At 39.6% G+C, this 27841-nt stretch overlaps 1 protein-coding gene across 8 annotated transcripts in view; it reads left to right on the forward strand.

Moving 5' to 3' along the window:
• The window catches only part of APBB2 (amyloid beta precursor protein binding family B member 2), a 241533-nt gene that overhangs the window by 114143 nt on the left and 99549 nt on the right, over positions 1-27841 (forward strand). For 6 of the 8 annotated variants that reach the window (XM_029910641.1, XM_029910640.1, XM_029910638.1 and 3 more), the window contains 3 exons: positions 5579-5641; positions 6059-6144; positions 6457-6517. In XM_029910641.1, coding sequence (XP_029766501.1) covers positions 5579-5641; positions 6059-6144; positions 6457-6517 — 210 coding nt within the window. The remainder of the gene's footprint in view (positions 1-5578; positions 5642-6058; positions 6145-6456; positions 6518-27841) is intronic. The other 2 variants (XM_029910642.1, XM_029910643.1) reach the window with 1 other exon arrangement.

The following is a 27841-nucleotide window of genomic DNA, read 5'->3' on the forward strand; positions in this document are numbered from 1 at the left end:
GACAATAAACCATAAATATTTTTTGTTTTTAATGCCTTTGTCTCACGAAACATCTTAAAGATTTGGATGTGTAGTATGAAAGGAGACATCATATCTAGTACAAAAATAGACAGCCTGTATGTGTGATTAATGTGAAATGATTAAGGTTCCCTAGGGTACTGAAGCAATACTTCATTACACAGGTGCAGGCTACATAAAATATTTACACATTAACAGTCTCTTGGCTAGACTCTTTGTAATTGCATCTTCTCTTAGCGGTTCAGTTGTTAGGAGTGTCACGCAAACACATTGGAAGTTACAGTCCAGTCGGTAACTACTGAATGTATAGCTTATATTAAATATACAAAGCATTCTAAAGTGAAAGCATTTTAGAATCGTACCAGAAAAATTATCTGAGCACAAACATCATTCTTTTGTGCAGAATTTTTAAACTAGAAACAGGGTGCCCTCTGTCTTCAAGCATTGTGAAAAAGAAGAAAACTTGCTAAATATTTTTAAATGGTAATAACCCACTAAAATACCCATTTCTGGGACAATCCTATGGGATAACTTATTGATGTCTGTACATGAAAATATAAAATATACCAAATGGAACAGTAAACTAGAAAAATTGCAGTTCATTTATAATTTTTGAAATATATATATATATATGCTTGGCTTGCCCTGACCAGGCAAACACTTAAATATGTGTAACTTCACTTGCATGATTTGAGTGGGACTACTCACATGAGTGAAGTTATGCTTAGTGTGTGAACTATTTCAGTTGTGGTTCACATCGGTCAAGACTTCTCTGGAATTCACTATATGCCAGACGTGTTGACTATTAAATGGACAAAGTTAAATGATATGAAGGATGAAGAGTGATGTTACCTCTAAGATAATTCTGAAATTCAGAGGAATTACAAGGGTGCTGAATTTAAAGTGCTACCAATGTTTCCAGTGTAAATTTCTGTATTTTAAAGTTTATAACTCAGTCATAAATTATTTGTCTCCTTCTAAAACTTTGTGGACAAGGTTTTGACTTATAACTATGAATTTGTGTATTCAGTGTTTTTTTCTTTCACTGATGGTAAAGTAGCTTTTAATTGTAGGACTGACATTTTTCATTTTAATATGACAGACAAGTATCTTAGGGCTTGTCTACACAGTGGGGTGATGCGTTTTATGAGTATGTGATTTCTAAAACACACTAAAGAGTTGCGCATTAATTGATCTGGATAGACCCTGCTGGTGCACTTTAAAGTAATGCTGTTTGAAACAGTACTATGTTAAAGTACACTAGGGAACCTTTGGTGTGCACCAGGAAGTTCTACATGGACCAATTAATCTGCAACACATTAGTGCACTTTAGAAATTACTCTCTGTAGACAGTATTACCCTACTGTGTAGACAAGCTATTAAAACATTTGGGAATTACTTTTAATATTAAACTTTAACATTACAGACAATGGTTTGCCATGATAAAGGAGAATAGTTTTTTTTCTGATCTTCACATTAAAGTAGCATGTAAAATCTATGAATTAAGAAAACAAAGGTTTTGATCCAATATATTAAAAATCCTGAAAAAGCTGTTATGAATGGTCGTGCCAAGACCAAATATCCAGTGCATAGGAGAGGACCATGTAGATTTTGATACAATGTGGGCACTAATCCTGTAAGGTATCCGCCCAGGCAGAACATTATACCTGTGCAGATCCCTTTGCAAGATCAGGAACATAGACTGTAGTGTAGAAGTCTCTACACAGGAATTTATATAATAATAATTTCAACCAGAAAGTTCTCAGACAATTAATCTATATTTTAACGAGTCTCTAGGTATGTTTCTAGAATAAAATTTTATGCAAAAATATGGTTGATGTCAAATTGCAATAGGAAATTGTCTCCAAGAGTTTCTCCATTTTGTTTTGCAAATTTCTAACACATGATGATTAAGTAATGTTGATTTTTGGACTGGACCAGTGCTGAAGCAGCAGTGTAATAGGATACCACACACGTTTTCAGATAGGAGGACCTTGTCCCTGGACTGGCAAGGTCTGGGAACACTGTAGAGGCAGGTAGCTGAGGCCCTGAGAGGAAAGGGATGGGAAGGGAAGGTCAACTTGTGGCAACTTTGGCTAACTGAAGTGAAATGTCACTGCAATATCAGGAATTTTGAAGTTAAATACAAGATGGAATTGAGGGAGGACTCCAGTAAGTTTTATTTGGTTCTGGCAAGAGGGATAAGGAAAGAAAAACAATGTTATGATGAACTAATCTTCTTAGCGTATGTGCAACATGCCTCAGATGGCACGTGACTAGGATTCATCACCGAATCTGGTCCACTGGTTGGATCATTAGCTTCCCCGGGTTGGGCTGGGTACTGATGGGGAGTACAACGTGAATGCTGATCCATGCCCCCCCAATAGAAACCAAAGATTTCAAAGTCTAGTCTGTGTCACCTTCCTTTTTATGTTTTTCTTTGGATTTTCACAAGTCTCAAATTGGCACTTGATATTTTTTTCTGTAAGTACCTCAGTACCTCCGGGCAACTCGAGGATAGTGTTGGTCTCAGGAGAATGCCCTTGTTTTTGTTGGACTGTAGCCCACCCTGAATGCTCCATACACATTTTTTTTTTTTAAATGTGTGAATGGTATTCTGTGTCTACAGTGTTTTTATTTAATCAGAGAATTTGTGATATCATAGTTAAACATTTCACTGAATACATGGATTTTGGTATAGAATAATTTGGTGTGGAAGGCTTATTAGTTCATTCCTCTGCATTGTGGCAAGATTCATATAACTTCTGGTGGAGTTACAGGTTTCAGATGAATGAAAGAGAGTGAGCTGGAATAAAGTACCATTATACAGGAGACATTCCAGTTCCCCATATTATCTTTTTCCATCAGTTCACAAGAGTTTGCTTTATCTTTACCATACTTCCCTGGTTAGAAACCCCCAGCCCTCTTACACTCTACTTGAGGTTAGTTTATTTGTGCTGTTCAGCCTTTCAGGTTTCTCAAATAAACAGATATATTTTCTTCCTTAACAACTAATATTCTTACCCTTTTAAAGATCCTTTTTCTCATTCATTTATTTTTCTTTGTGTCCTTGTCTCTTAACTAAAGCGATATTCTGAAGCATTGCTTCAATCAGTAGAAAATAGCCTTGAGTTGAAAGTGAGTCTAATTTGACAGATTTCCTTAAGGAAGGCTTGTAAGGAACAAAGACAAAAGTCAGGTATTGTTTCATAGTATACCTTGATATGAATATTTAATACAAGGAAAATGAGTTAATCCAACACGGAGAAGCAGAGAAACATTGGGTAGAGGGAAAATGACACTATTAATGCAAATAACCAAAATAAACATTGGTCCAAATTGAAAAAAGTGGAAAAAAATTAGTGTGTTCTCAAATTTATTATGGTTTTTTGTTGGTTGCAAGACATTTTTTCCCTGCTTTTATAGCAGCAGATGCTCCTGTGCCATTTTCATCAGCACAGGAAATGGCTCCGGTGTAATTGTACGTTAAGAATAATTTGAAAAATCCTGCGACCTGTTAAGAGAAAATGGTAAATAATACTAAATATGTGGGTTTTCTATACCTTTTTAAAAAATATCTTGAAAATCTGTTTTGGCCACGAACAATTTATAGCATTACGTTATTGAATAAATTTATTTGAGAACCTTTATGTTCAGTATATAAAATATCCTCTTCCAAATTTTTGAGATTATTTTTATCTTGTTGCCTTTTTCCTTAATTGCATCTTGCAGCCAGAAGCAAATTTAGTATCAGCAGAACATGGGGAGATACTTTTTGTATTTAATCTTAGCATTTTTGAAGGTTTAAGGTGAATTCCCTAAATTAATCCTTTTGTACCTGGACCATAGATTTTCAGAAAAGATCTAACTGATGGTCTGAATTTCATTAGTTTCTTTATATTATACTAAAGTTTAGTGCGATGTTCTCCCCTACGTGGGAATAGCCAGTGGAGGGCAAAGGAAACCACAGGGTTTCACTTTCCCTCAGGGGTGGGATGTATCTTGCCACCACAGCAGGAGCTGGTGGTTTGGTCCCTTTAAACTATGGAGCTTAAGGAATCCTCAGGAAGCAAGGTTTCTCTCTACTGGGTCTTCCCTGTCCTAGGACCTATGGCTCTTATAAGCTAATAGTTTAAAAGCTAGTTCCCAAGGGAAAGCTGTGCCGATCCTATTAACTACCACTAAATTCCAGGTACAGATTAACAGGATGACAGCTACCGCAGAAGCTGTTCTGTCCAGGAGTTTCTGCAGCATGGCTGTTTCAGGAACATCTCCTAAAGTCAGGGATCCGTAGCACAAGTTAATTCAGAATTAGGTTGTGTTAATTTGGAGTAGGTCAGCCTGAACAGAGCTTTTTAATATTGGGGGATTTAATGGGAGGAAAGAGATGGTCTAATGTCATCTAAATATCATATTCTCCCTCCACAGCAGTTTAGTACCTCCTGTTCAAGTCCATGGGAGATACTCATATCCTGTGGAGAGAAGGAGAATAGGGACCCTATGATTGGCACTTAAGCTGTGTCTATCCTAGGAGCTGGGGATGTGATTCCCCTGCTTGTGTACACATACTCGTGCTAGCTCTCATTGAACAAGCACAAGTATAAATCGCAGTGTAGCCATGGCAGCACAGGTAGTGGCAACGGAGATGAGTACGTACTCGGCACAGCTAAGCCAGGCCTGTGCTGCTGCTACCGGTGCTACTGTGGCTACACCACTATTTATACTCACGCTAGCTCCACATGAGCCAGGAAATCACACTCCTAGCCCGTAGAGCAGACATAATGTTAAATGACTGCCCTCTTGCACTCTTTGCAGAAACCAGTGCATCTCTCAGCTTGCTGATACTGATTGTAACAGTGTTAAAAATGTGCATTTGATGGATTATATAGCAGTTTCCTTATAGACTTTTGAATGAGGTTAAGGACATTAGTTGTTTATTTAAAAAAAAAAACCACACACACGAGGAAGTTGTGTTAGATTGTTCAGAATTGTTTTTGTTGCAAGAAGTGTGCCTGTGCTCCCTACTAATCACCTTTTCCCGTCCATTGTCCTTTTTTCTTCCTGTGATCTCGAAATTATTTGACCCTTATGCTGTACATTGCCTTGTATTTCAGTGTTTCCAGTTCACACTATATTTAGAGTTAGAATACTCAACAAATGAACCCCCGAGAAATGGAAATTCCATTTTTCTCCCAATTGCTGTTTTGTAGCAGGTCATAGCAGTTATGGCCAACATTCACATTCAGACTCATTTTGCTTGCTTTCAAGATCATACCTAAAGAGTAATCTCATTGTCTTTTTTTAATTCATATTAACTTTTCCTTATTCCAATCATTTGTTTTGGTAAGTAACTGTAGAAACATCTCCTCCTGAACCCCTCTCCCTCCGCGCCCCCCCCCATCCAAATGCCATTGTATAGTGGACTAACTAGTTGAAGTTTTGAGGTGATCTGTTCCCTAACCCATCCTGTAAATATCAATGCTAACAACAGTGTCTTGTATTTTTTTTTCTTTTTTTTTTATCAATGTGCTTCTTCCTGTGTGAATAATTATATGTCTAGAAACAGCCATGGAGTGATTTTGCTGTACTGAATGGGGGAAAGATTAATAGTGACATTTGGAAGGCAAGTATGTTGTTAGATTTTAGAATATTTAATACTATTACCCTTGTTTTTGCATGGCAGTGGCTGTAATTTTTTCTTTTCTTTATTTTTTTTTGCTCCACGAATGTCATTCATAATATAGGCCAAAGTAAATGGGGTATTGCTAGGGATATCTAGCACACAAACATGCTGCCATTTTCTGATCTTTGCACTTAGAATGGATTCAGTCTAAATCAACAGGGTAAATATCATGTTGTAAAAATAAGATGCCTGCACTGAATGAAAAATAATTTGAAAATATATGCATGCCTTTTTTAACTTTATCCGGAAACACTGTATGCTTCTTGGCAGGGAGGATTTTATTTCCCTTTGAAATTAGAGGTAATTTGCTGTAGCACATGCCTAATAATGTATTAATAATGGTATGTTTATCTCTAGGACCTTCATGCAGCCACAGTGAATCCAGACCCCAGTCTAAAAGAATTTGAGGGAGCAACATTACGCTATGCGTCTTTGAAGCTCAGGTATGTTGTTTTAAGAAATCTCCATAGAGTGGCCAGCTTGAATATGTTGTGCTGTGCTATAAACTATATTGACCGTAAACCCTATTTTATCAATATTTATTCAATGTTGTCTCATTGTTGCCTTGTACTTCCCTGTCTGTCTGTATTCATCTGTTGTCTCTTGTCTTATACTTAGATAGTCCCTGTTCCAAAGAGCTTACAATCTTTTTGTTCTATGATTGTACAGTGCCACAATGGGGTTCTGATCCATGACTAGGGCTCCTAGACGCTATGGTAATACAAATAATTAATAATAATATTTTTTCATAACAGAAATGCTCCACAGTCTAATGAAGATGATTCCTGTAGCATCAACAGTGATCCTGAAGCCAAGGTCTGTAAGAAAATATTTAAATGGGATAGCAATTAAGCTTGTAATTGTAAACAATGTATGCTGGTAGCAAGTTGTTTTCTAGGTTTAAACTTAAATACCCCCCTCAAGATGTTAGTTGAAATGGTAATATTTTGGCACAGTGCACATAGATTTTAACTATGTGAGTCTCTAAGAGTATGTACATACTGCAATGTAAGCCCGGACTCCCTTCCATCTACATGCAAATTGATCAGACTTGGGCTCGGTCTGAGGGTCCTAGGACCCTACAGGGGTGGAGGGTTTGAGCCCGGGTCAAGCTGAGACCCAGGGTTTGAGCTCTGTTGCTTTGCAGTGTTGATGTAGCCCCTGCATCTCAGGTCCTAGGAGTCCACCAAAGTATCCCACGATCCCATGGGCCAACTTCCTTTGTCATCTCTACTCCAATCGACTCTAGGGGGTTTCTGTCTTGTATGTGCTTTCACTGTTCGTGCTTGTTCATGCCCTTTCTTTTTTCTATGTGGTTCTGTTGTTACTGGTGTTTTGATGTGGTAATGGCACCTAGCCTGCCTGGCAATCGGCTAATGCTGTGCTTTTCTAATACACTTATAAATAAAGCTTTTTATTTAATCAAGAAAGTTGATTGCTATCCCCGCATCATATCATAGAATGTCCATGTAAAATAATAAAGTTAAATACATGATCAGGGACAATTAGGCGTTAAAACACCATTCCTCAGTACAGTTGTCTATATGAATCCATACTTCACTCACTTCCTTACATCAATCCCTACTGTAAATCCCTCCCTCCCCATTTCATAAGTCGTCATGTCATTCATAAATAAACTGCATGGTAATTAACTCCTCACCCCTCCCCAAGCACTGAAATACCCCACAATCAATGAGCCCCATCCTCACCCCCACAAGCTCAGTCATAAAAGTGTTATTCTCCCTCTTCCGCTGGGCTATGCAAGTCCATAATGTGAGAGCACAAAGCATCCCTGACTTCTGTTGCGTAGGTGCATCCAGCTCCAGCTGTGGTAGCTGCACTTTCTGGCTGAGGGTGCCGATTCAGTGGCCCCTTGCTGACATAGGTCCATTCAGGGGGAAATGGCTAACCTCTGGCTTCACAGAGATTGTGAAGAGCGCAGCAAGCTCCAGTAATGTGGACAGCATTGATGACACTGGCATTCAAACGGGTCTATAAACATCTCCAACAGGCTTTCAGTCTGCCAAAAGCACATTCAACACCCATTCTGCAGCTGCTGGGAGTGTAATTTTGCCAGGGCCTCTGAAATCAGGGTACGGTTTATAAGCCAATGCAAAAAGGAGTATGTGGGGTCCCCCAGAATAACAGTGGGGACAGTAACTCCATTTCTGACAATGTCAGTTGGTGGGACTAGTGTCCCAGCCTGTCCTGAATGTAGATTTCTGATCGGCAAAAAACTTGTGCATCATGAACTTTCCCAGTGCAACCCACATTGACATTCATAAATTGGCCTCTCTGGTCCATAAGGGCCTGCAAAGCAATGGGGTAGTACCCATTGTGGTTTATATACTTGTGCTCCTTGAGGAGGGCAAATGATTGGCACGAGTCCCATCTATGGCCCCATTGCAGTTTGGGAATCCCATTCCCTCAAAGTCAGCACTTACTTCAGGAATATCTTGTAGGCCCTCCTTCGGGTAAACCTTACGCCTGATTGCCTCAGAAACCTCTGCCTACAGTCATCTTTCCAACACCAAACTGGTTGGCAACAGACCCATAGCATTCTGGGGTAGCCAGCTTCCAGATAGTTATAGCCGCCCGTTTCTGGACCAGCAATGGTGCTCTCATGGACCTTTATGCTGGAAGGTCGAGGCAATCTGCTCACAAAGCTCCAGAAATGTAGCTTTCTTCATGCAAAAGTTCTGGATCCACTGCTGGTCATTCTGGTTTGTATGACGATGTGATTGTTCCAGTCTGTGCTGCGGCCCTGCGCCATGAGTTCTGGTCTACGTAGTGGGCATCAGCAGCTATACTGAGTGTCATGAACAGCATCAACCAGTTTGAGTCTGTGATGCCTGGACTCCTCTTCCTGCTCTGTCTGGTGCCTTTGGTGGGTCAGGAAACACCGCCAAAATGTCCACCAGTGTCTCTCAGAAGCTCTGCCCATTTCCTGACACTGGAGTGAAAGTGCAAGCAAGAGCTGTTCTTCAAAAGGTGCCCTTCCCCATGTTGCTGGCTCTGGTCGCTGGGAGCACACAGACCAAAATGTCTGCTTGGCAGGATGTGTTGTTGGGCTGTTCAAACTTCCTATAATGTGCAGGGTGGAGTCAAGTTTTCCCACAGTGCACTATGGTCAAAGGGCTTGAGCAGCCACATTTCATGAGGGCACCAGGGAGTCTGGTATCTGGTTGGTTTGACTTGGGTCTGTGCGCTCCAATGTGGACACTGGAGCCCCAGGTTCAAGTCTGTGTAAGAAAATTCTTAATGTAGGGTTAACAATCGGCGTAGATATTCAAGCCTTGTGTTCTCTAACCCAGGGTCAGCTGACTTGAGTCCCACTAAGCCTAGGCTTACATTTCAGTGTAGCCATATCCATAATGTCAATGAAAATAGCAGGACTAAATCCTCATTCAAGTGGACTGAAAATATACCCTTAAGGGTGTTGTTTTTTTAAACTGACTAAAGCCAAGAAATTCAGTGTTAGGGCTAGAACTCCTGTTGACACTCCAGACTTAACTGACTCCTTTGGTAGTACAATTGAGTTTCACACCTTGAACTGAGACCTTGTTGCTACTGTGGGCCAGGTATCTCCACACACACGGGTGAATTAAGGACTGAATGTCAACCTAAAGTCTGAAATTATTTCCTTTTGTGTTTAAATCAGACCCTTTGTTGTTATTTTAGTAGAGCTTTGTTTTTTAAAAGTGTGCATGTTTGAGTACATTTCTCCACATCTGTCATTTAAGTATTTTGTGGGCTACTTTGATATGTTGTACATGTACATTTTTAGAGATGCTCATGATCTCTAATTTGAAATCCAAATAATTTATATAGTCTTTTCTGCTATGTCATCAATCTACAGTGATCGACAAAGGGAACATAATCTTCTTATATGTTAAAGATGCTATTTAACAGATTTAATAGTTACAATGGTATTTCCAAACACACTTTGGGGGGAAATAGACTGCTCAGTGGACTTAGTTTTCTGTTTGCACAATTATTAGTCAATACATGCATTTTGAGTTAACAGGCTGATCGTTTAAAAAGCAAGGGTTCAAAAAGGAAAACGTGGTAATCCTAAATTCTAAGTACAGTTTAACAGGATGACAGCTGCTGCTGCAGTAGTGAGAAGCATAGGTCTTCACACACCAGCCAAGAAGCTGGCCTCTTAAAAATAAATTTTACAGGCTGATGTAGAACAAGGAGGTAATATTTGGACAAGTTGGATTCTGCACCAGGTGATTTTGCAAAGGTTAATATTATAAGCCTGTTCTGCAGGAAAGCCTGTGGCAGTATTGCTGTAGGCCACCAAGAAGTTTTGTTGCTTCCATCCCTTTCCCTTGCTTATATGTCTATTCATGTAGAATGCAAGCTTTATGGGATAGGAACCAGTCTTCTGTATCAGTGCAGCACCTAGCACATGGTTGACACTGTATAAATGATTAATAATAACTGAGCACTCGTGTTTCTGGGATCTCCACAATGGGCAGGAGAAGGGACCATGAGAAATGAGGTCAGGAGTATGAAGAAAAACAACTGTACTTACTGTGGGCCCTTTCTTTTCTGTATCAGTTACTGTAGTCAGAGTTCTTTACATGCTGTGCACTACTGGCTTGTTGAGTCATTATAGTAGTGGTGGTGGTAGTAATGCCTAAATCTCTTGTTCTACCTGTGTGACTTCATGACACTAACATTATTTTTTATTTTCATAGCACCTTTCATTCCTCAAACTCTTTACAAACTACATACTTTATGGACACCATCATTGTACTGTACCTATCTATGACACGAGAGGCTGGCAACGACTTACTGCATGCTACACAGTACAGGGATGGGAAATGTTGGCCAAAGGGTCTAGGGCAAATCCTTACCCTTATGAAAAGTGCTATGGGATCTCTAATGCCCACCACAGACAGGTGTTTACAATCTGAACCCCCTCACCGCCCAGTAAACTCCATTGTAGTCAGTTTATTGAGAAGGATATAGGGTTGAGAGAACCCTGCTTGCATTTGAAGCGGTGATTTCAGAAAGGCTAGATGCATCAAACTAGTAGTTTTAGCTCCTTAAGCGTCCCCTTTGGCACATCATCTTTATCATCTTTGTTAGATTTGTATTATTGATTTTAATGTAACGTGTCGCAGAAAATACAATTTTCTTCCGTTGATTTTTTTAGGTGAGTTTTTTGATATGTATTTTTTTTCTACTTTAAAGAATTAAAATCCCAAACCAGAGAAATTTTTTTTATGTTCTAGTTTATTAAAGTGACAGCAGTTTTAAAACATATTTACAAAGAAAGCGAGTCAGTATGTTTTAAATAATAGAAAAAAATTAAGGGTTATTGTTTTAATTCAACCCCCTACCCTCACCCCCCAAGACAGTTCTGAATATTGTACCTTTTTCAGCAAAGAAAACTGTTTGCCACCTTGTGGACAACCATGAGAATTATTTTCTTGCAAAACCTATTTCTGTAAATGTGTAATTATATTTGAAAGTGTTGGTGCCAGGAAAGAGCTCATAGCTGGTGTTCAGGTAGTTTCTGGTACAGGTAAAGTGTGATTCATCAACCAAAACAGTCAGATAATCAGAGTTATCAGTAAACAGAAATTGTTTCTATATGCATTTTGATCTAGGGCATAAATTCAAATTTCAGATAATTGGGAATTGGATAATTGAGGTTTACCTGTAATAGAGAAGATAGAAAAGCGGAAAAAATGATTGAACTCAACTGATTTATTTAAATAATGTATTTCAGTGGGGATTTATTGAGGAGGAGACAACGCTAGGCTAACCACTAGTTCAGTATATAAGCATTTTGCTTCAGGGAATTATCTGTTTATTCTAAGATACGTGAAAATGAATTTGATTTGGAGTACACAATGGACAGCTGCTCAAATCACAGAAACCGCATCCCTCTTGGTTAATTTAAGGCCCAATCTTGCAACTTGTTAAATGTTACCTGGAAGGTGCTGAAGGCTCCAAACTCTAATGCTGGAATGGGAATTGAGGTGCTAGGCACCTCCCAGGATCAGTTGCACAGTCTGTAAATTCCTGTAGGCATAGGACTGTCTGCATGATTGTAAAGTCCCATGTTTACCTATAGCACTATATAAAAAGTAATATTTTGCTACAATTGGCATTCTGCTCAGAAGGAAGGTGTAGGAATGGCTCAGTGAGGTGGGGAGAGAGAGCGGTGATTTACACTTTGTCTGGCTCATATGGGGTAAGAATCCTCTTCTCTCAACTTCATATGCAAAATGTTAATCTAAAACATAGACAAAAATGTCAGAGTACTTGATGCTAAGCTTCCTTTTTACTCCATGTTTGTTATTTTACCTTTTTCTCATTGAAGGACTGTTGAGAAAGATCTCAGCTAGGCTTATTGCAGACCTACTTTACATTCCATTTTCTTGTCTTATTCACACCTAGCAATTGCTGTGGCTGTTGCTGTGATTGCTCCATACTCAAGCCTTTCTCCCTGACTGGTTCTACTTGCCCTCCATTTCTCTTTTGCAATTGTGAAAGGATGGAAGATGGTATCAGAATCTGGCCCTTAATTCTGCTGAGTAGTACCTTCTGCACAGTTATTTCCATTGAAATCAAGGAGAACTACAGCATGAGAGTCTGGATCTGTGTGTTTGTTTCATGCAGCACTGAGCACATTGTCAGTGTTTCGCAAAAACATAGCATCTTAATTTTCATAAGACGTGGTGATTAGTTTAGCCTTGCGAAAACATTTTAGCACTATGCAAAATAATATTTTGCAAAAGAGAAAGTAAAGCTGTAAACACCTGGCATTGTGCAGTCATATAGTAGGGTAGCCACAATTCTTATGGAAGAAGACACAACAGAAAATGTCTTGCCTCTTTGGATATTCAGTCAGCTAGCACATAATGTGCTGATTTACATTATTCGGTGGATTTGCAAACCAAATTCCACTCCAAGGAACTAGACAGAGAACTTTGGCTTGAAGAGAATGGTGCTTTTTCACCAAGTTCTTAGGTATTAGAAGAGAACCACTAGGAAATGAGGCCTCCCTGGAAACCACTCTGTCCCAAAGGATGTGTCTATGAAGTATGCAGTAGCCTGTAGCATTGAGGTCAACAGACTCGAGCTCATGGAGCTTCTACTACCACTCTAAAAATAGCTGTGTAGACAGTGCTTTTAAATTAGTGTCTTAGGCTGGATCTCAGGCTCTGAAGCCCACCCCCCGCCCTCCGTTTGGAAATGGCATCCACCTCTACTAGACACATCATTGCGAAAAATGGCCCTGCAAAATCAATACGCAGACATTCCAAGGGAGCTGATGGCCATGCCCAGAGGTGTAATGGCACTGTTTAGGCATATGCTGTACTTGTTGGCATCCTGAAATTCCTTAGCAAGCAGCTATATTTGTTGGTCAATGCTTGGCCACCTTACAAAACTTCGGGCAAGTGCCTTCATTTTTACTATCCTTAGGTGATCTATGTGGAGCTCTTCTAAAATTCTTGTGTGCAGTTTAATAGGTATAACAACACAAATTCCCCCACATGATACATGCTTGATGTATGGTAAAATCACCATTGCATGTGTATGGGTGCCAGATTAGGGCTGTCATTATATTTACAGCCCTTCATGGTGGCTTCATAAACCCGAGCTAGTGTGGGATCCCTCTTGGTTTCTGCTCAATCATACTACAAGTCACTGGGGCACATCTAATGTGAAACAAGTTGACAAATGCGATAGATTCTGTCTGTATTACAGGTCACTTTTCATCTAGCAAGGGGAGGTGAGAGAGCCCATCTGCATTTGCGTGCACTTCTGTTCTTTTGAATTCGATGTCGTAGACATAATCAGCTAAGAAAAACATCCTAATTGTAAGAATAGTAGGACAATGGCCTAGGGAAGTCATGGAATCTCCTTCACTGTAGGTTTTCAAAAGGAGGCTGGATAGCCATCTGTCTCTGATGGTTTAGACACAACAAATGCTGCATCTTGGCAGGGGGTTAGACTAGATGACTCTTGTGGTCCTGTCTAACCCTATGGTTCTACGATTTTATGATTCTAAGAGAGCCCAGTGTTGCATACATGCTGTCATTGTCATAGAAACTCCCTTCCTCAGATGAAGGATTGCTACTAGGGGTTGGTGGTCCAGGACAAAGATGAATTTCCTCCCATATAGATATGGTTTGAATTTCTTCACACCCCATACCAGACTGAAAGCTCTTTGACTTTTTTGTGCATAGTTACATTCTGAAAGATCTGGAGGAAAATTCTGTAGGTCTCTCACTGCCATCTGGCATGGTGTGCCATATAACCGTCCCAGTTCCATGTCAGGAAGCATCAATGTTAATTTGATAGGCAAGGATTGGTTAAAGTGTGTAAGCATGCTGTCTGATGTGACCAGTTCTTTTGCTTCCAGGAAAGTTTTTTTTGACACTCATGAGATCAGACCCACTTTTAACCAGTTTGCAGTAAACAGTTTAGCAGATGTAATGCAGTTGCTAGATTTGGTATAAATTGGCAAACGTAGTTGATAAATCCTAGAAATAATCTAAGTTGGGACACATCTTTGGTGGTGGAGATTTCAGGGCTGCTTTAATCTTCTTCTGAGATTTAAGTAGGCCTTGTGCATCACGAATGTGAACACTGTAAGCTACTGAGTCCTTGAGAAATTTCCATTTTATGCAATTGGCTCGTAATCCAAATTCTTCTAGATATTTTAATACCCTTTTCAGGGTTTCCAGATGTCCTTCATCACATCCACCGGTCACAATAATGTCATTCAAATAACACTCTGTTCTCAGAATACCTTGCAAAACTTGGTCCGTTGCCCATTACCATAAACAGGAGCTGAAGCAATGCCAAACACTAGCTTGTTGTACTGGTACAGACACTTGTGTGTGTTGATTGTGAGGTATGCCTTAGACTCTTCCTCTACCTCCATCTGTTGGTAACCTGTGACAAAGCAATTTTGCTGAATCATTGTCCTGCTGCCAGTGTAGCAAAAACGTCTCAAATTCGAGGCAGAGGGCATTTTTCAATGTTCAGTACAGAGTTTATGGTGATCTTAAAATCTCCACACACCCTAACAACACGACATTTTTTAACAGTTGGAACAATAGGAGTTCCCCACTCGCTCCAGGCCACTTTTGAAAGTATGTATTCTCTTTCCAGATGTTACAGTTGAGCATCTACCTTTGACAGATATTGTAAGGAACAGGTCGAGCTTTGTGAAACTTGAGCTGTGCCTTCTCAGCTAGGATTATTTTAGCCTTCGTGTGTTTGAGTTCCTATCCCTTCTAGCTTTTGTTCAACTATTTTTAGGAGGGTCTGCTGAAAGTGACTGCAGCATCTTTTATAGATTATTTTTTCAATCCAAAGGAAACTAATGTAACCATTCAGAGCCCCACAGGGCTGGTCCCCCCTTTCTCAATGACACACAAGTCTAATAAACAATGCTTATTCTTACACTCCACATTCACTTGCATCACTCCAACTGGCACTATCTTTTCTCCCATATAGGTTTTTAGCAACATCGGTGTCTTCCTCAGTTTGGTATTTTTAAAAGTTTTCATATTCTAAATATGAAATAAGTCACTGTGGAACCTGTGTCTAATTCCATTCTGAGTGTTTTTCCTGCCACCCTCGGTTTCAAACAGATTGCTAACTTGTCAGTTTTGCTCACACTATATATATCCGAGCTGGCTTCTCTGTGTATAGATTGATATTCCCTTTTTTATACTGATTTGGTTGCTTCCTTTTTTCTCTTAATATGAAAAACAGCTTGGATCTGACCTTTTTATTACAGCTTCTGCAATATGCATCTTTAAATGGACAATAAGAAGGCAGAAACCTTTTTCACACCAATAACGTGTCTGTCTGAGTGGACCAGGGTTACAATTAGTTTATGCATTCCTACTTCTGTTTTAGCTCTATTATGCAGTTCTATTGTATCTCTTGCCGTAATTTCTCCTGTGCGTTTAAAAATGAGATTTTCCTCAGTTAAAAACCTCTACTGTATGCTTTCATTAAGCAGTCTGCACACAAAACTGTCTCTGAGTGCCTCGTTAAGCCCATCTTAAAAGCCAGTGTTCTGATAATCTTTTTATCTCTGTTGCAGAGGAAATACATTTACCTTCAAGTTGATTCTACTTACGAAACATTAACCTTTCTGCTATCATCAGGGGCTTGGGTGCCAAGTGTTCTTGAATAATTTGCACTATCTCTTTAAAAGTTTTGCTTGCTGGCTTCTTTGGGGCAATCAGACTGATTACTAAATGGTATATTTTTCCTTTAACCACACTCAGTAACACTTCTACCTGTTTTTCTGGGGGCATCTCATTTACTTCAAAATATTGCTCCAGCCTCTCTCTGTATGTGGGCCAGTCCTCTATGGCACTATGGAAGGCCTCCACGTTTCCAGTATAGCCTTGCGTTTCACCTAGCTGCAGTTAGTGTAGTAGTTTGGAGAACTCTCTGTTGTACTAGACTCCTTGCCAGCTCTGGGGCTGCAAGCAACATTGTAGATTGTTTTGCTTCTCTGATGCATAGAAGGGGCTTGAAATCCTCATCGCCAATAGTAGTGTAGGGCGCATAGAGCCCAAGTCTCTGATTAGAAACACAGACCGGTACACACGGTTGGAGCCAGGATGACTGACTGACTCTTATATTGCAGAGAGAGAGAAGAAAAACATAGTAACCACTAGATAACAACTGATTCAACATAAGCAACTACTTATGAAACTATAACTGCAAATTCACATACACAGATTCAAGACTCTGTTCAATACATGCAAATATATCACATTAGCATTTCTGATTTTTGTCCCTACATGCTTGTGCTATTCTTTTGTACTCCTCCTTAGCACAGCCATGTTTCTATTTTTTGTAGAATTCCTTTTTGATTTTCAGGTCATTAAAAAACTCCTGAGGGAGCCATAATGGCCTCTTGCTATTCTCCTCGTCTTTCTGTCGTATTGGGATAGTTTGCAGTTGTGCCTTTAATATTGCCTCCTTGAGAAACTGTCAACTCTCCTGAACTCCTTTTTTCCTTGAGTTTTTCTTCCCATGGGATGTTGCCTACCAGTTCTCTGAGTCTGTTAAAGTCTGCCTTCTTGAAATCCTTTGTCCTTATTCCGCTGCTCTCCTACTTTTTCTTAGAATCATGAAATCTGTCATTTCATGGTCACTCTCACTCAAATTGCCTTCCACCTTGAGATTCTCTACAAATTCCTCCTGTTAAAGATAAAAACATTTTGATTAACCCTAATACTGTACACTAGCAATACGTACTTGGAATAGGTATCCGGTTGCTGGCTATTTGACAGTGCACACACTGGTTTAGCAGGAGACTTCCAGGTCTCATGAGGCCATTCGAACCACTGAATTTAGTGATTATTGATTGTCATGTGACATTATTGTTTATTACTCAGCAATTTAAAAATAATTTTTCATTCGTTTGGGAATGTTTGGAATTTTTTGAAGAAAAAAAATTCCATAATCTCTTTTAATCAGATTTCCACACCAGATTAATCTCAGAGTAACACAGTTTGACTTCCATTAGAAATGAATGTGCCTGTTTTGGGGGGGCTTTTTTGGTAATGATCTCATAGACTCATAGACTTTAAGGTCAGAAGGGACCATTATGATCATCTAGTCTGACCTCCCGCATGATGCATGCCACAGAAGCTGACCCACCCACTCCTGGAATAATTCTCTCCCTTGACTCGGTTGTTGAAGTCCCCAAATCATGATTTAAAGACTTCAAGTCGCAGAGAATCCTCCAGCAAGCGACCCCTGCCCCATGCTGCGGAGGAAGGCGAAAAACCTCCAGGGCCTCTGCCAATCTACCCTAGAGGAAAATTCCTTCCCGACCCCAAATATGGCGATCAGCTGAACCCCGAGCATGCGGGCAAGATTCTCCAGCCAGACCCTCCGGAAAAAGTTCTCTGTAGTAACTTTTAATATCCCATCATTGACCATTGTTACTAATTACCAGCGATGACACGTTATTGACCTATTGACTAAAATCACGTTATCCCATCAAACCATCCCCTCCATAAACTTATCAAGCTTAATCTTAAAGCCAGAGAGGTCTTTTGCCCCCACTGTTTCCCTTGGAAGGCTGTTCCAGAACTTCACCCCTCTGATGGTTAGAAACCTTCGTCTAATTTCAAGCCTAAACTTCCCGACGGCCAGTTTATATCCATTTGTTCTCGTGTCCACATTAGTACTGAGCTGAAATAATTCCTCTCCCTCCCTGGTATTTATCCCTCTGATATATTTAAAGAGAGCAATCATATCCCCCCTCAGCCTTCTTTTGGTTGTATGAATCGCTCCTTCCATGCCAAACTTCAGTCAGTAAAAAAACTTAAACTGAATTATAGACCTCTGAAAATCTAGGGTTTTAATGGAAATGCTGACATAGCCTGAACTGGAGCAGTGTGAAAATGCTATCCTATAAATCCAAGAAAGCAGAATACCATTAATTTAAGTAAACCTCTACCCCGATATAACGCTGTCCTTGGGAGCCAAAAAATCTTACCGTGTTATGGGTGAAACTGCGTTATATCGAACTTGATTTGATCCGCCGGAGTGCGCAGCCCCCCCCCTCCCCCCCCGAGCACTGCTTTACCGCGTTATATCCGAATTCATGTTCTATCGGATCGCGTTATATCGGGGTAGGGGTGTAAGCACTATCCAACATGACCTAAAAGAAGAAATCTTATATGTTTTGAATGTTAAGAACTGGAATGAGTATTCATGAGTCTAAATGTTTTTGTTGTTTTTAGCTATAGACCGTTAATTTGAAATGACTTTCTTTCGAAAGTAGGCAATCTCTCTCTATTTCAACTGGATGCTCCGTAAGATAGTAATTGTGACATTCTGGGGTGTAATCCAGACCAGTGAGGGGCTGTGTACGCGCTGCCCCACAACCTTGGGTGCCTTTCAGTGACTTGCTTCAGTAGCTCCCACTTGGGCCACTCTCAAACAGCATGCAAGACACACCCTGAGTGTTTGTGCATAATGGCAACTTGACAGCCACACTTGGGTTACACTCTGGCTTTTACCAGCCTGGGTTACTCTGCAGGGTGACCCCAACACGCTGCCCGTCCTGGATTTCCCCCCCAAAATGTATGTTCTGGACTGTCCAGCTCTCTCCTGGACAGTCCAGAGATATTAGATCCATTGTCCCTTTATGGGAACAATACACAACTATGTGCCTCCTTAAATGGAGTTACCCAGAGAATTTAACTTAAAACACACAGGATTAGTTTCAATTAAAGTTTATAACAAGTGTATTTAACTGCAAAAAGATTTAAAGTGAGTACAAGTTGTGAGGCATAAAAGTCAGAAATGGTCACAAGAAAAATAAAGATAAAATGCTTCCTAGTGCCTAACTTTACCTTAAATCAAGTATAGTTTGTAAAGTTCTTACCACAACCTTCCAACTGCATTACTGACCAAACTTTTCACGTCAGGACCCCTCCCCCAAAGTTCAACGGCTGTTTCTTTTGTCTTTTCAGGTACAAAGATGGAGATGGACAGGGAGAGAGATACCTTGGGGTGTTTACCCCTCACTTTTATAGTTCAGCCCCCCTCATAAAGTTAAATTAAGCTGAGCAGAAGGTGACATGGAGTTTGGGGGCGGGGTGGGGGGGGAGGTTTACTAAGATTCAGATCTGTTTGTTCTTGCCCCCTTTCCTTGCCAAGTAATGGCCACTTGATAGGTGATGGCCCATCAGCTTTGATGACACCTGGCCAGGAGTCTACTTGTTCTTTGTCTGTGAGAAATAGGTTTACCTGCTCCCCAGACCTATCTGGTAAACACAGTTCAGTCATGATTTCAGTTTATGTTCATAATTTTACATATAATGTTGTTACATACACTTTACTATATTATTGATCAGTGAGTTAATAGTTTTTAAATAATACCTTACAAGGCATATTTTGTACAAAGATTATTACAGTAGTGTGTGGGGTGTGAATACAAGGGTGTATTCCATCACAATACTGTTTTAATTTTTTTAAAAACAGTCATGAGCTGAAAAGTACAGATATTTTGTTAGAAAGTAGCAGCTCTTGATTACTCGTTGGTTGCATTGGGAATATTGATTGAAACTGAAGTCAGTCTTGGTGATCATCATACTATCGTTGAAGGGGAATGTTGCCAATGTCCCTGCCAACTATCAATCTCTGTGGCTTTTCAGGGAGTGACAAGGACTGCAGTGTCTAAATTGGTTGTTTGCTTCAGAATTTGGCTGTCTGCCATTAACAGCATTAGGGCACATTCCCTGCCTAAGATACTGCAGATAAATAATGCAGCTGCTCTAAAATGTTCTGTTTTCAAAAGCACTTTTTTAGGAATAGTGAATTAAAGTGCTAAAAACATATTGTTATAACAACTAAGAAGCGGGGGGTAGGCACCTTTCCTTGTTGTACATTAGACCCTATGGAGGAAATGCATTTGCTTACTCATTTCTTTCCCAGTTGCAGTGCACTGTGCACTAAATTGCATGGTAGTCAATATTTTATAGTGTCCTCAAATGATATTGTATATGATAATTACTATGTTGTGATATGATATAGTTTAATATTGATTCCCATCTACCAAAGAATACCTTCAATAAGTATATTTATTTAAAAAAATAAATAAATTATGAAATATGTACTCCCCCAGGGAATCCAGACCTTTAAAAGAAACATTAACTAAAATGTAGGATTTTAAAGGATCAGGTTATTATTGTTATTTAACCTTTATATTACGGTGGTGCCAAAAGGCCTTCAGTAAGAGTAGAGCATCACTGTGCTAGATGCTGTACAAAGATAGACTCAAACTTGCACTGGAGTTTTCTGCATGGAAACCTCTGTCATTACATGGAGCCCCACCAAAGTCAAGTGTGGAGCACAGCTCAGGATAGTGACTATAGAGACAAACATAATGCCTTCCCCCAAAGAGTTTACAATTTAAGAGGCTAACTTTTATTTAATTTATTTATTTGTTTATTTATTTTTGGTAGGAAGGTCTCGGGTTACCTTGTTTCCCCTCATATTGGGGAAGCTGCAGAGCTGCAGTTCAATTTCTTGAGCCCTTCCTATATATCTGAGTTTTCAAACTATGATCGTTTTAGAGCTAGCTCCTGTGAAGTGCAGAGTGCTCTTAACTCTCAGAAATACCATGTGCCACTGAGATTTTAGATTGCCCATCACTCTGAAAGATCAGGCCATAAATAAATGAGATGGGGGTGAGGGTGGAATTGAGATTTTTAAAGTCCTGACAGAAACACATTGTAAAACTACTTATCTCAAGAAAGAAAATAAAAGTTGCCTTAAAATTGATCTACAATGAGAGAGGCTTTCCAGGTCCGCAATGCATGAATTTATGATCTGAGTTATTATCAGCCACTAGCAACATTTTCCTGATGAAGAGATACTGTGTGAAGGGCTTGCATTGTTCTGCTGGATTTCCAAGGAGTTGGAAATAGTTAAGATGAAATATGAGAATCTTATCTCTTGAAAGGCAAAATACCTGGTTGGTATATAACTAACGGTTATTATATGTCCTGAGGGTTTCCATTTCTTTTTTGCCAGTGACTGTTGCTGGGATAACTAAAACGTAAAATACTGATCATGTTAGCTTTGTGGGAGCAAATGCCACACTTTGCCCTGAGGTGATGCTGAATTGTGAATATTGCTGATGAAGATGTGAACTAGTTAGGCTGTTGATTGGATACACATATGTTAGCTATTGCTGAAGCAGTAAGAAGGTGTCACATTATAGTGCATAAGGCTTTTGACCAATGAAGAACTCCTTATAATATGAAAGAACTCTGTTATAAATGTAGCTATGGGAGCAGTGAATAACACTTTTTATTTACATGGCTGCACAAATACAGTTATCTGATTTTTAAAAGAAGAGGTTGCTCTGGATCCTTGTAAGCTAAGTATGTTTGGGTGTATTTAGCTGGGTTTTCTTTTTACATTTGAAAATATATAAGGAGAGTTCGCCATGTACCTCTGTTGATAGAATAATGATAGTGTAATGTTTGGTATTGCTTCTGACTGAGTTGTGCACTGTACTTTTTTTTTCTTGGTTGTAGCATTTTTTGCACAGAACGCCAGAAAAATCTGCCTTCTGACTAAGAACTATCCCATCAGGCTCTGTGTTTCATGATTTTTGATGTGCTCTGATTCAACACAGTAAACTTACTTCTGGACCAGCACTATTGATCTCTTGATTTATGAAGGCATCTTTGGTAACCAGATAAAAATCAAAAGTAGGAAACTAAAATGTGGCCATTTTCTGCCCCCACAGGGAACAGCATGTGTGAAAAGCTGCACTCACCATTCTGCAGATCACTGGGGCGGTGGAGGGGAGGGGTCTAATATATTTCTGGACCTGGTTCCTGACTGCTGACAAAACTCACTATTAAACTGGAAGTACAAACTCAGAGCCTCTTCTCAGATTTCTGTTAATGCTCTTCCATTAATCAGCTGGCTTGTGCGATAATATATTGGTGACGCAGTCACAATTTTCAGTCCTTCCTCCCTCCCTCCTGTCCTCCCCCCAATTCCCTACAGGAGATCAATCAAGTCAGTTCTGCAACATGTCTAGTTTTTGTCAGCTTTGGCATTGAACTGACTAGGTTGATCGTGAACTCTCCCTTGTGTACCCATTCATCATGTTGCAGCTATGGAGTGAGCTTGCCGGATTTTATTTTTATGTGTATCTTAATTATTTACAGAAGCTTGCACACTCTGTGTAAAATATACGAAGATGACAACCTGGTCTTTTTTACACAGGTTTTTTTAAAGAGCAGCTGGTGTGTAGAAAACTTGGCAAAACATTCTGTTGAGAGAGTTCTACTGATACTATACTATACGCTTTTCTCTTCTTTTTCTATCCATAATGTGTCAAAAGTGCCATGGCATTTGTTAGGGCTGAATCCCCACTCTGGCACTTCGAGTGCAGAAGGTGGAGGCCCCCAAGGATTTAAAAAAATTAATACTTGCCACTCAAGGCTTGTAAAAAGAACAGGAGTACTTGTGGCACCTTAGAGACTAACAAATTTATTAGAGCATAAGCTTTCGTGGGCTACAACCCACTTCTTCGGATGCATATAGAGTGAAACATATATTGAGGAAATTCACAAATCTGACATCAGGAATCATAATACTCAAAAACCAGTGGGAGAACACTTTAACCTGTCTGGCCATTCTATGACAGACCTGCGGGTGGCTATCTTAAAACAGAAAAACTTCAAAAACAGACTCCAACGAGAGACTGCTGAGCTGGAATTGATATGCAAACTAGACACAATCAACTCAGGATTAAATAAAGATTGGGAATGGCTGAGCCATTACAAACATTGAATCTATCTCCCCTTGTAAGTATTTTCACACTTGCTTCTTATCAAACTGTCTGTACTGAGCTATCTTGATTATCACTTCAAAAGTTTTTTTTTCTCTTACTTAATTGGCCTCTCAGAGTTGGTAAGACAACTCCCACCTGTTCATGCTCTCTGTATGTGTGTATATATATCTCCTCAATATATGTTTCACTCTATATGCATCCGAAGAAGTGGGTTGTAGCCCACGAAAGCTTATGCTCTAATAAATTTGTTAGTCTCTAAGGTGCCACAAGTACTCCTGTTCTTTTTGCGGATACAGACTAACACGGCTGCTACTCTGAAACCTGTCAAGGCTTGCATTACACTCCCAAGGTTACAGCTTTTCTCTGACCTGGGCTTGGTAAAGGCTGCCACTGCCCAAATGCAAAAAAACCCTTTGACCCCAGGAAGGAGCACTTGGGAATTCCTCCCTGTGGAGTACCCTCGAGCCCTTTCACACACACACACCCTCCGGGGAAGAGCTCAGAAATAAAACAAAGGAAATTAACTGTTACCACCAGCTAAACAAACAGCATAGGCACAAACCTCTTAGGACACCAAAAATCCAATCCTGCTCTTAAAAAAGGTAAATTTTATTAAAAACAAAAAAGAAAAAAAATACATCGGGAACTTAGGCTTTTGCTAGATTTTAAAAGAGCAATTCCAAAAATTAAGCACCCAAACTAGTTTTCTTGGGGGTTCAGCTTAAAAGTTACAAGCAAACAAAAGCCTCAGGGGTTAGCACAGAGGAGATCCACAAGCCAAAATAAAAAATAAACCTGATTGTGTCTAACTAAACATTCCCTACCCAAATCCATTCCTAGGTATGGAAGATGAATTTTCATACCTGGTTCAAGCCTTACACAGCATTTCTGCTTATAGCATTGCTGCTCCGTGTCTCCTTCCCCGGAGAACAACAGACAAAGGGGAAGTTTTTTTTCCCATTTAAAAAAGTTTTAGCCTTCCCATTGGCTCTTTTGTTCAGGTGCACACTCCTTTTCCCTTACCTGGGGAACTTTGTTAACCCTTTACAGGTAAAGCAAGCAGAGAACAGCCACCAAGAGGGACTTTATAGCTAAAAGGGAGCTCTCCACCCTCCCCCCCCCCTTTCATTTATTACAGCATTGTAAGAAGGTGGAGCTCCCACCCTGCTCTCAGCAGAGAATATTCCTACTGGTTATAGTCCAAACTTTTCCCCTTCCTGGGATTTCTCTTTATTTTTAGCGTAAACAATAACAACAAAACATAAAAATTAGTCTAAGCATTCTTTCCAAGTTTAGCTATTCCTAAGGTTTTCCCTGCAGGGCCTAATCTGCTCTAGAGATTTCATGGAGCAGATTTTTAAAAATAAATCAATTTCAACTTTTGTGTTGAATGACCCCACAGTAGTTAGGTGACTTTATTCAGCATGTATTTCTGGGTTCATTTCAATTTTCATTTTAGATCTGCAGTGCACTTGAAAGGAATAAAGACCTTTTTCATCCAAGTTTTCCCAAGTAGCTCAGCCTAGATTAAGGGAAGAGTAATACGTAATAATAATAATCACTTGTATAGAGTTTTAAAAGCACTGTACAAACAGTATCTGGTTAATTCTCACAACACCCTACTACTCCTAGATGGGTAAGTATAATTACCTGTGTTTTACTGATGGGGGTGAGATGGAGATATTAAATGATTTGCCCAAAATTGATTGCAGAGCTAGGATTACAACTCAAGATTTCCAGGTTCCGGCCCTGTGCCCTGTTCATTAGGAGCCTGATCGAAGCCCATGGAAATCAATGGACAATGACTGACTTCATTAGGCTTTGGATCCTGTCCTAGACCACTTTGCTACAGAATACGTGATGATACTGTAAACAACATTGTTTCTAAAGAGAGGGGGTGAAATCCTTCACTAGGGGCCCTATTGAAGTCAATTGGAATGTTGCCATTAACTTCAATGGAGTCCACATTTCACCCAGGGTTTCTTAAAGTTCTCTATTATGCATGCTAACTTTAAAATGAAATGCAACAGTACTGAATATATGCTGTGGTTTGCTTTGTAATATTTTATTTATGTCAGTCAGATTTCACCATAACACACATAAGCAAAAAACCAACTAAATAAAGCCAAAATAATATAAGGAAACCGTGTAACAGTAATTACAAAACACATTCTTTCATACCCCGCAGACTCCAGCCCTGAGGGGTTATTTTCACTGACAAAAATAAGCGTGTTTTTTATTGTGGGATAATGAATACACGTTAGCTAGCCTGCTGGTAAAACATGATAGAGACCAGGCACTGTAGTTGTCCTGAGAGGTAAACTAGGCAAGGTCAGTCCCAGGTGGGGGGGGGGTCTAGTGCTGACTTCCCCTAGCTACCTCATGGTGAACACTACAACTGTCTTGTCTCTGCTTAGGATTTTACAGCGAGATAACTATTCTGCATTTATTATCTGACTATTAAAAAACCATCTTTTTAAGTAGTGAAGACAAAGCCTCAAAGTTTGACCTTCATAGAGTTCTCTGTTCCTCAATGAGGAGACCAGAGATAAGGATGGAAAGAAATGTTCCAGTGTGGTGGCACTGTCACATTTCCCTGCCTTGACAGAGCTGGTTTGATTTTCTGTGGCTTGAGCTCACCTCCAGTGCATTGGTGAGTGGCTGACAGAAAAGTACTAAGTTTGAAACAAAGAGCCACTCCTGCCATCCAGCACATGGAGAGTCTTTACATAGAGAGAAATGAGAGATTCTGCAGCGCCCTTGATGGGAGCAAGGGGTTAACAACTCAGAAAGAAAGTTAAATGTTTAACCGCAAGGAGACGCACACTCGGTTTATTATAGCGGTTATTATAGAATATCTGCAAAGCCTACGTGTTCATACTCACAAGAGTTCAAACCTTCAATATGTTTTAAAAAGGATGTGACACAATTTCTGAATTGTAAAACTGTGTGTTCTCTTGGTTTGAGCATCTGTGTATTTGTATATGATGAAGGCATTTCTTTTAGCAACACTCATCTTAGAATATGAACTGTGGTGGAAGCATGGAAATGGAAAGAAAAATGTGCTTTTTGAGTCTGGCATTTCGATTTTAGGTGATTGAGAATTTTAATGTGTTAAATTTGTCAGGATATTTCTCTGAGGCAACGGCTTTAATTGCAATCTGTTCCTGTCAATTATAAGAAAGTGTTCACCTGTTCTTTAATTGCATAGAATCATTAGATTCTTCTGCTATACAATTTAGCTTTGATCATCACTAATATTTTCATCTTAAGTCAATGCAAACTTTCTTTAGTATGTTTCAGTCTAGTTCATTGATGTATATGATTTCATACAACCATTCTGCTATAGGATCTTAGGCACGTTACTTGCTTCTTAAATCAATATAGTTTTTTTTAAATTTTATAAATAGAAGGCTAAGTGGAATCCTCTGGATTGTGGCTAATTTTGTGACCTAAATAGTTCCCCTACGTCTGTTCAGTGTTCTGTGATAAAATGACTTGCTAAATAATGTAATGATATATGTAGAAAGTCTCCAGGTAGGAGAAGTAAACTTTTAAAAAAGACACTAAGAGAAATTGTCTGAGTATATCAAGCTTGATGTCTTGGGTGATGTAAGAAATAAAGAAACTGTGAATAGCCCAGGTTTCATTAGTGAAATGGGGGATCAAAGACCATGTGTTCTGATTATGTAGATGTTCATACTGGATTTTGCATGTCTATCAGATGAAATCAAATTCATCTGTATTTCTAGAGCACCCATCATGGTGTTATTTTCACACACATACATTCCAGTCTTTTCATTTCATTTTCATTTACAAGAGGCTCTCTTCTACCTTTACTCCTTCTAGTCTAGTCTATATGCGTTCTTATGCCTCCCTCATAACTATAGTATCTAAGCACCTGTCAGTAGTGCACTAATTGACCTGACTAACATCTATCAAATGTGGTTTGTTCATGCTCATCCTCTCCCCAGGGGAGAACTGTGTGTACAGTAAAGTGTTTTGGTTTGGTGTGGGTTTTTTTAAATAATGTTTTTAATGTACATATTGCTATATATGTACACATTGGTATATTTTTCTCAGAGAAGGCAAGGTCGCAGGAGTGCACATTGAACTTGGAGTCGAAGGTGATCAGGTTTGCATAGGTTCTTAGTTCCTGCAGTTGTTCATTCCATAGTCCCGGACTGGCCCCCTGAGAATCCTCCATTGTCTGTACGACTGAACATTTCCCCTAGGGTAGAAAGTCCCATTGTGCTTGAGGAGTGAAGTTGTCAACCACGGACCTCATCTTGGAGCCTTAGGAGATCTTTTAGGTCTGTTCTCTACCATTTTAGATGAGCATATTGAAACATTTTATGGTGCGGGAGTTTAATTTCTCACTTTCCTTTGGTTACCTATACTTAGCTCCCACTATTAATTGGATTAGTAACCAAGGACATTAATCTACACACTCCAATGCTAAAACTAAGGAATTAGTGCCATTTTTTCCATATCCTACCTACTTTCCCCTACCATGATTTTTTTAGGGGAGGAAAAAATTGTGGGGTGCTCCTCACCCTGTCCTAGGAGTTTTTCATTGCGGTCCCTCTAACTCTTCATCCCACTTTTGTGTGTCCTCTACTCTCTTCCAACCCTTTTGCTTTGTTATTCCTTCCAAGATCATACTCCTGCTGTTCCAGAGCAATGTTGCCTAGTCATTTCATATACTTGCTGCACTCCTTTGGAAGTACTCTCTGTTCGGCCAATTGAATTGGTTTAATTTTCTTTGCAGAGAGTCCTTTGTGGACTAG

Source organism: Terrapene carolina, unplaced genomic scaffold, assembly GCF_002925995.2.
Source record: "Terrapene carolina triunguis isolate 2854851 unplaced genomic scaffold, T_m_triunguis-2.0 Scaffold66, whole genome shotgun sequence".
In the NCBI taxonomy this organism is placed as follows: Eukaryota; Metazoa; Chordata; order Testudines; family Emydidae; genus Terrapene; species Terrapene triunguis.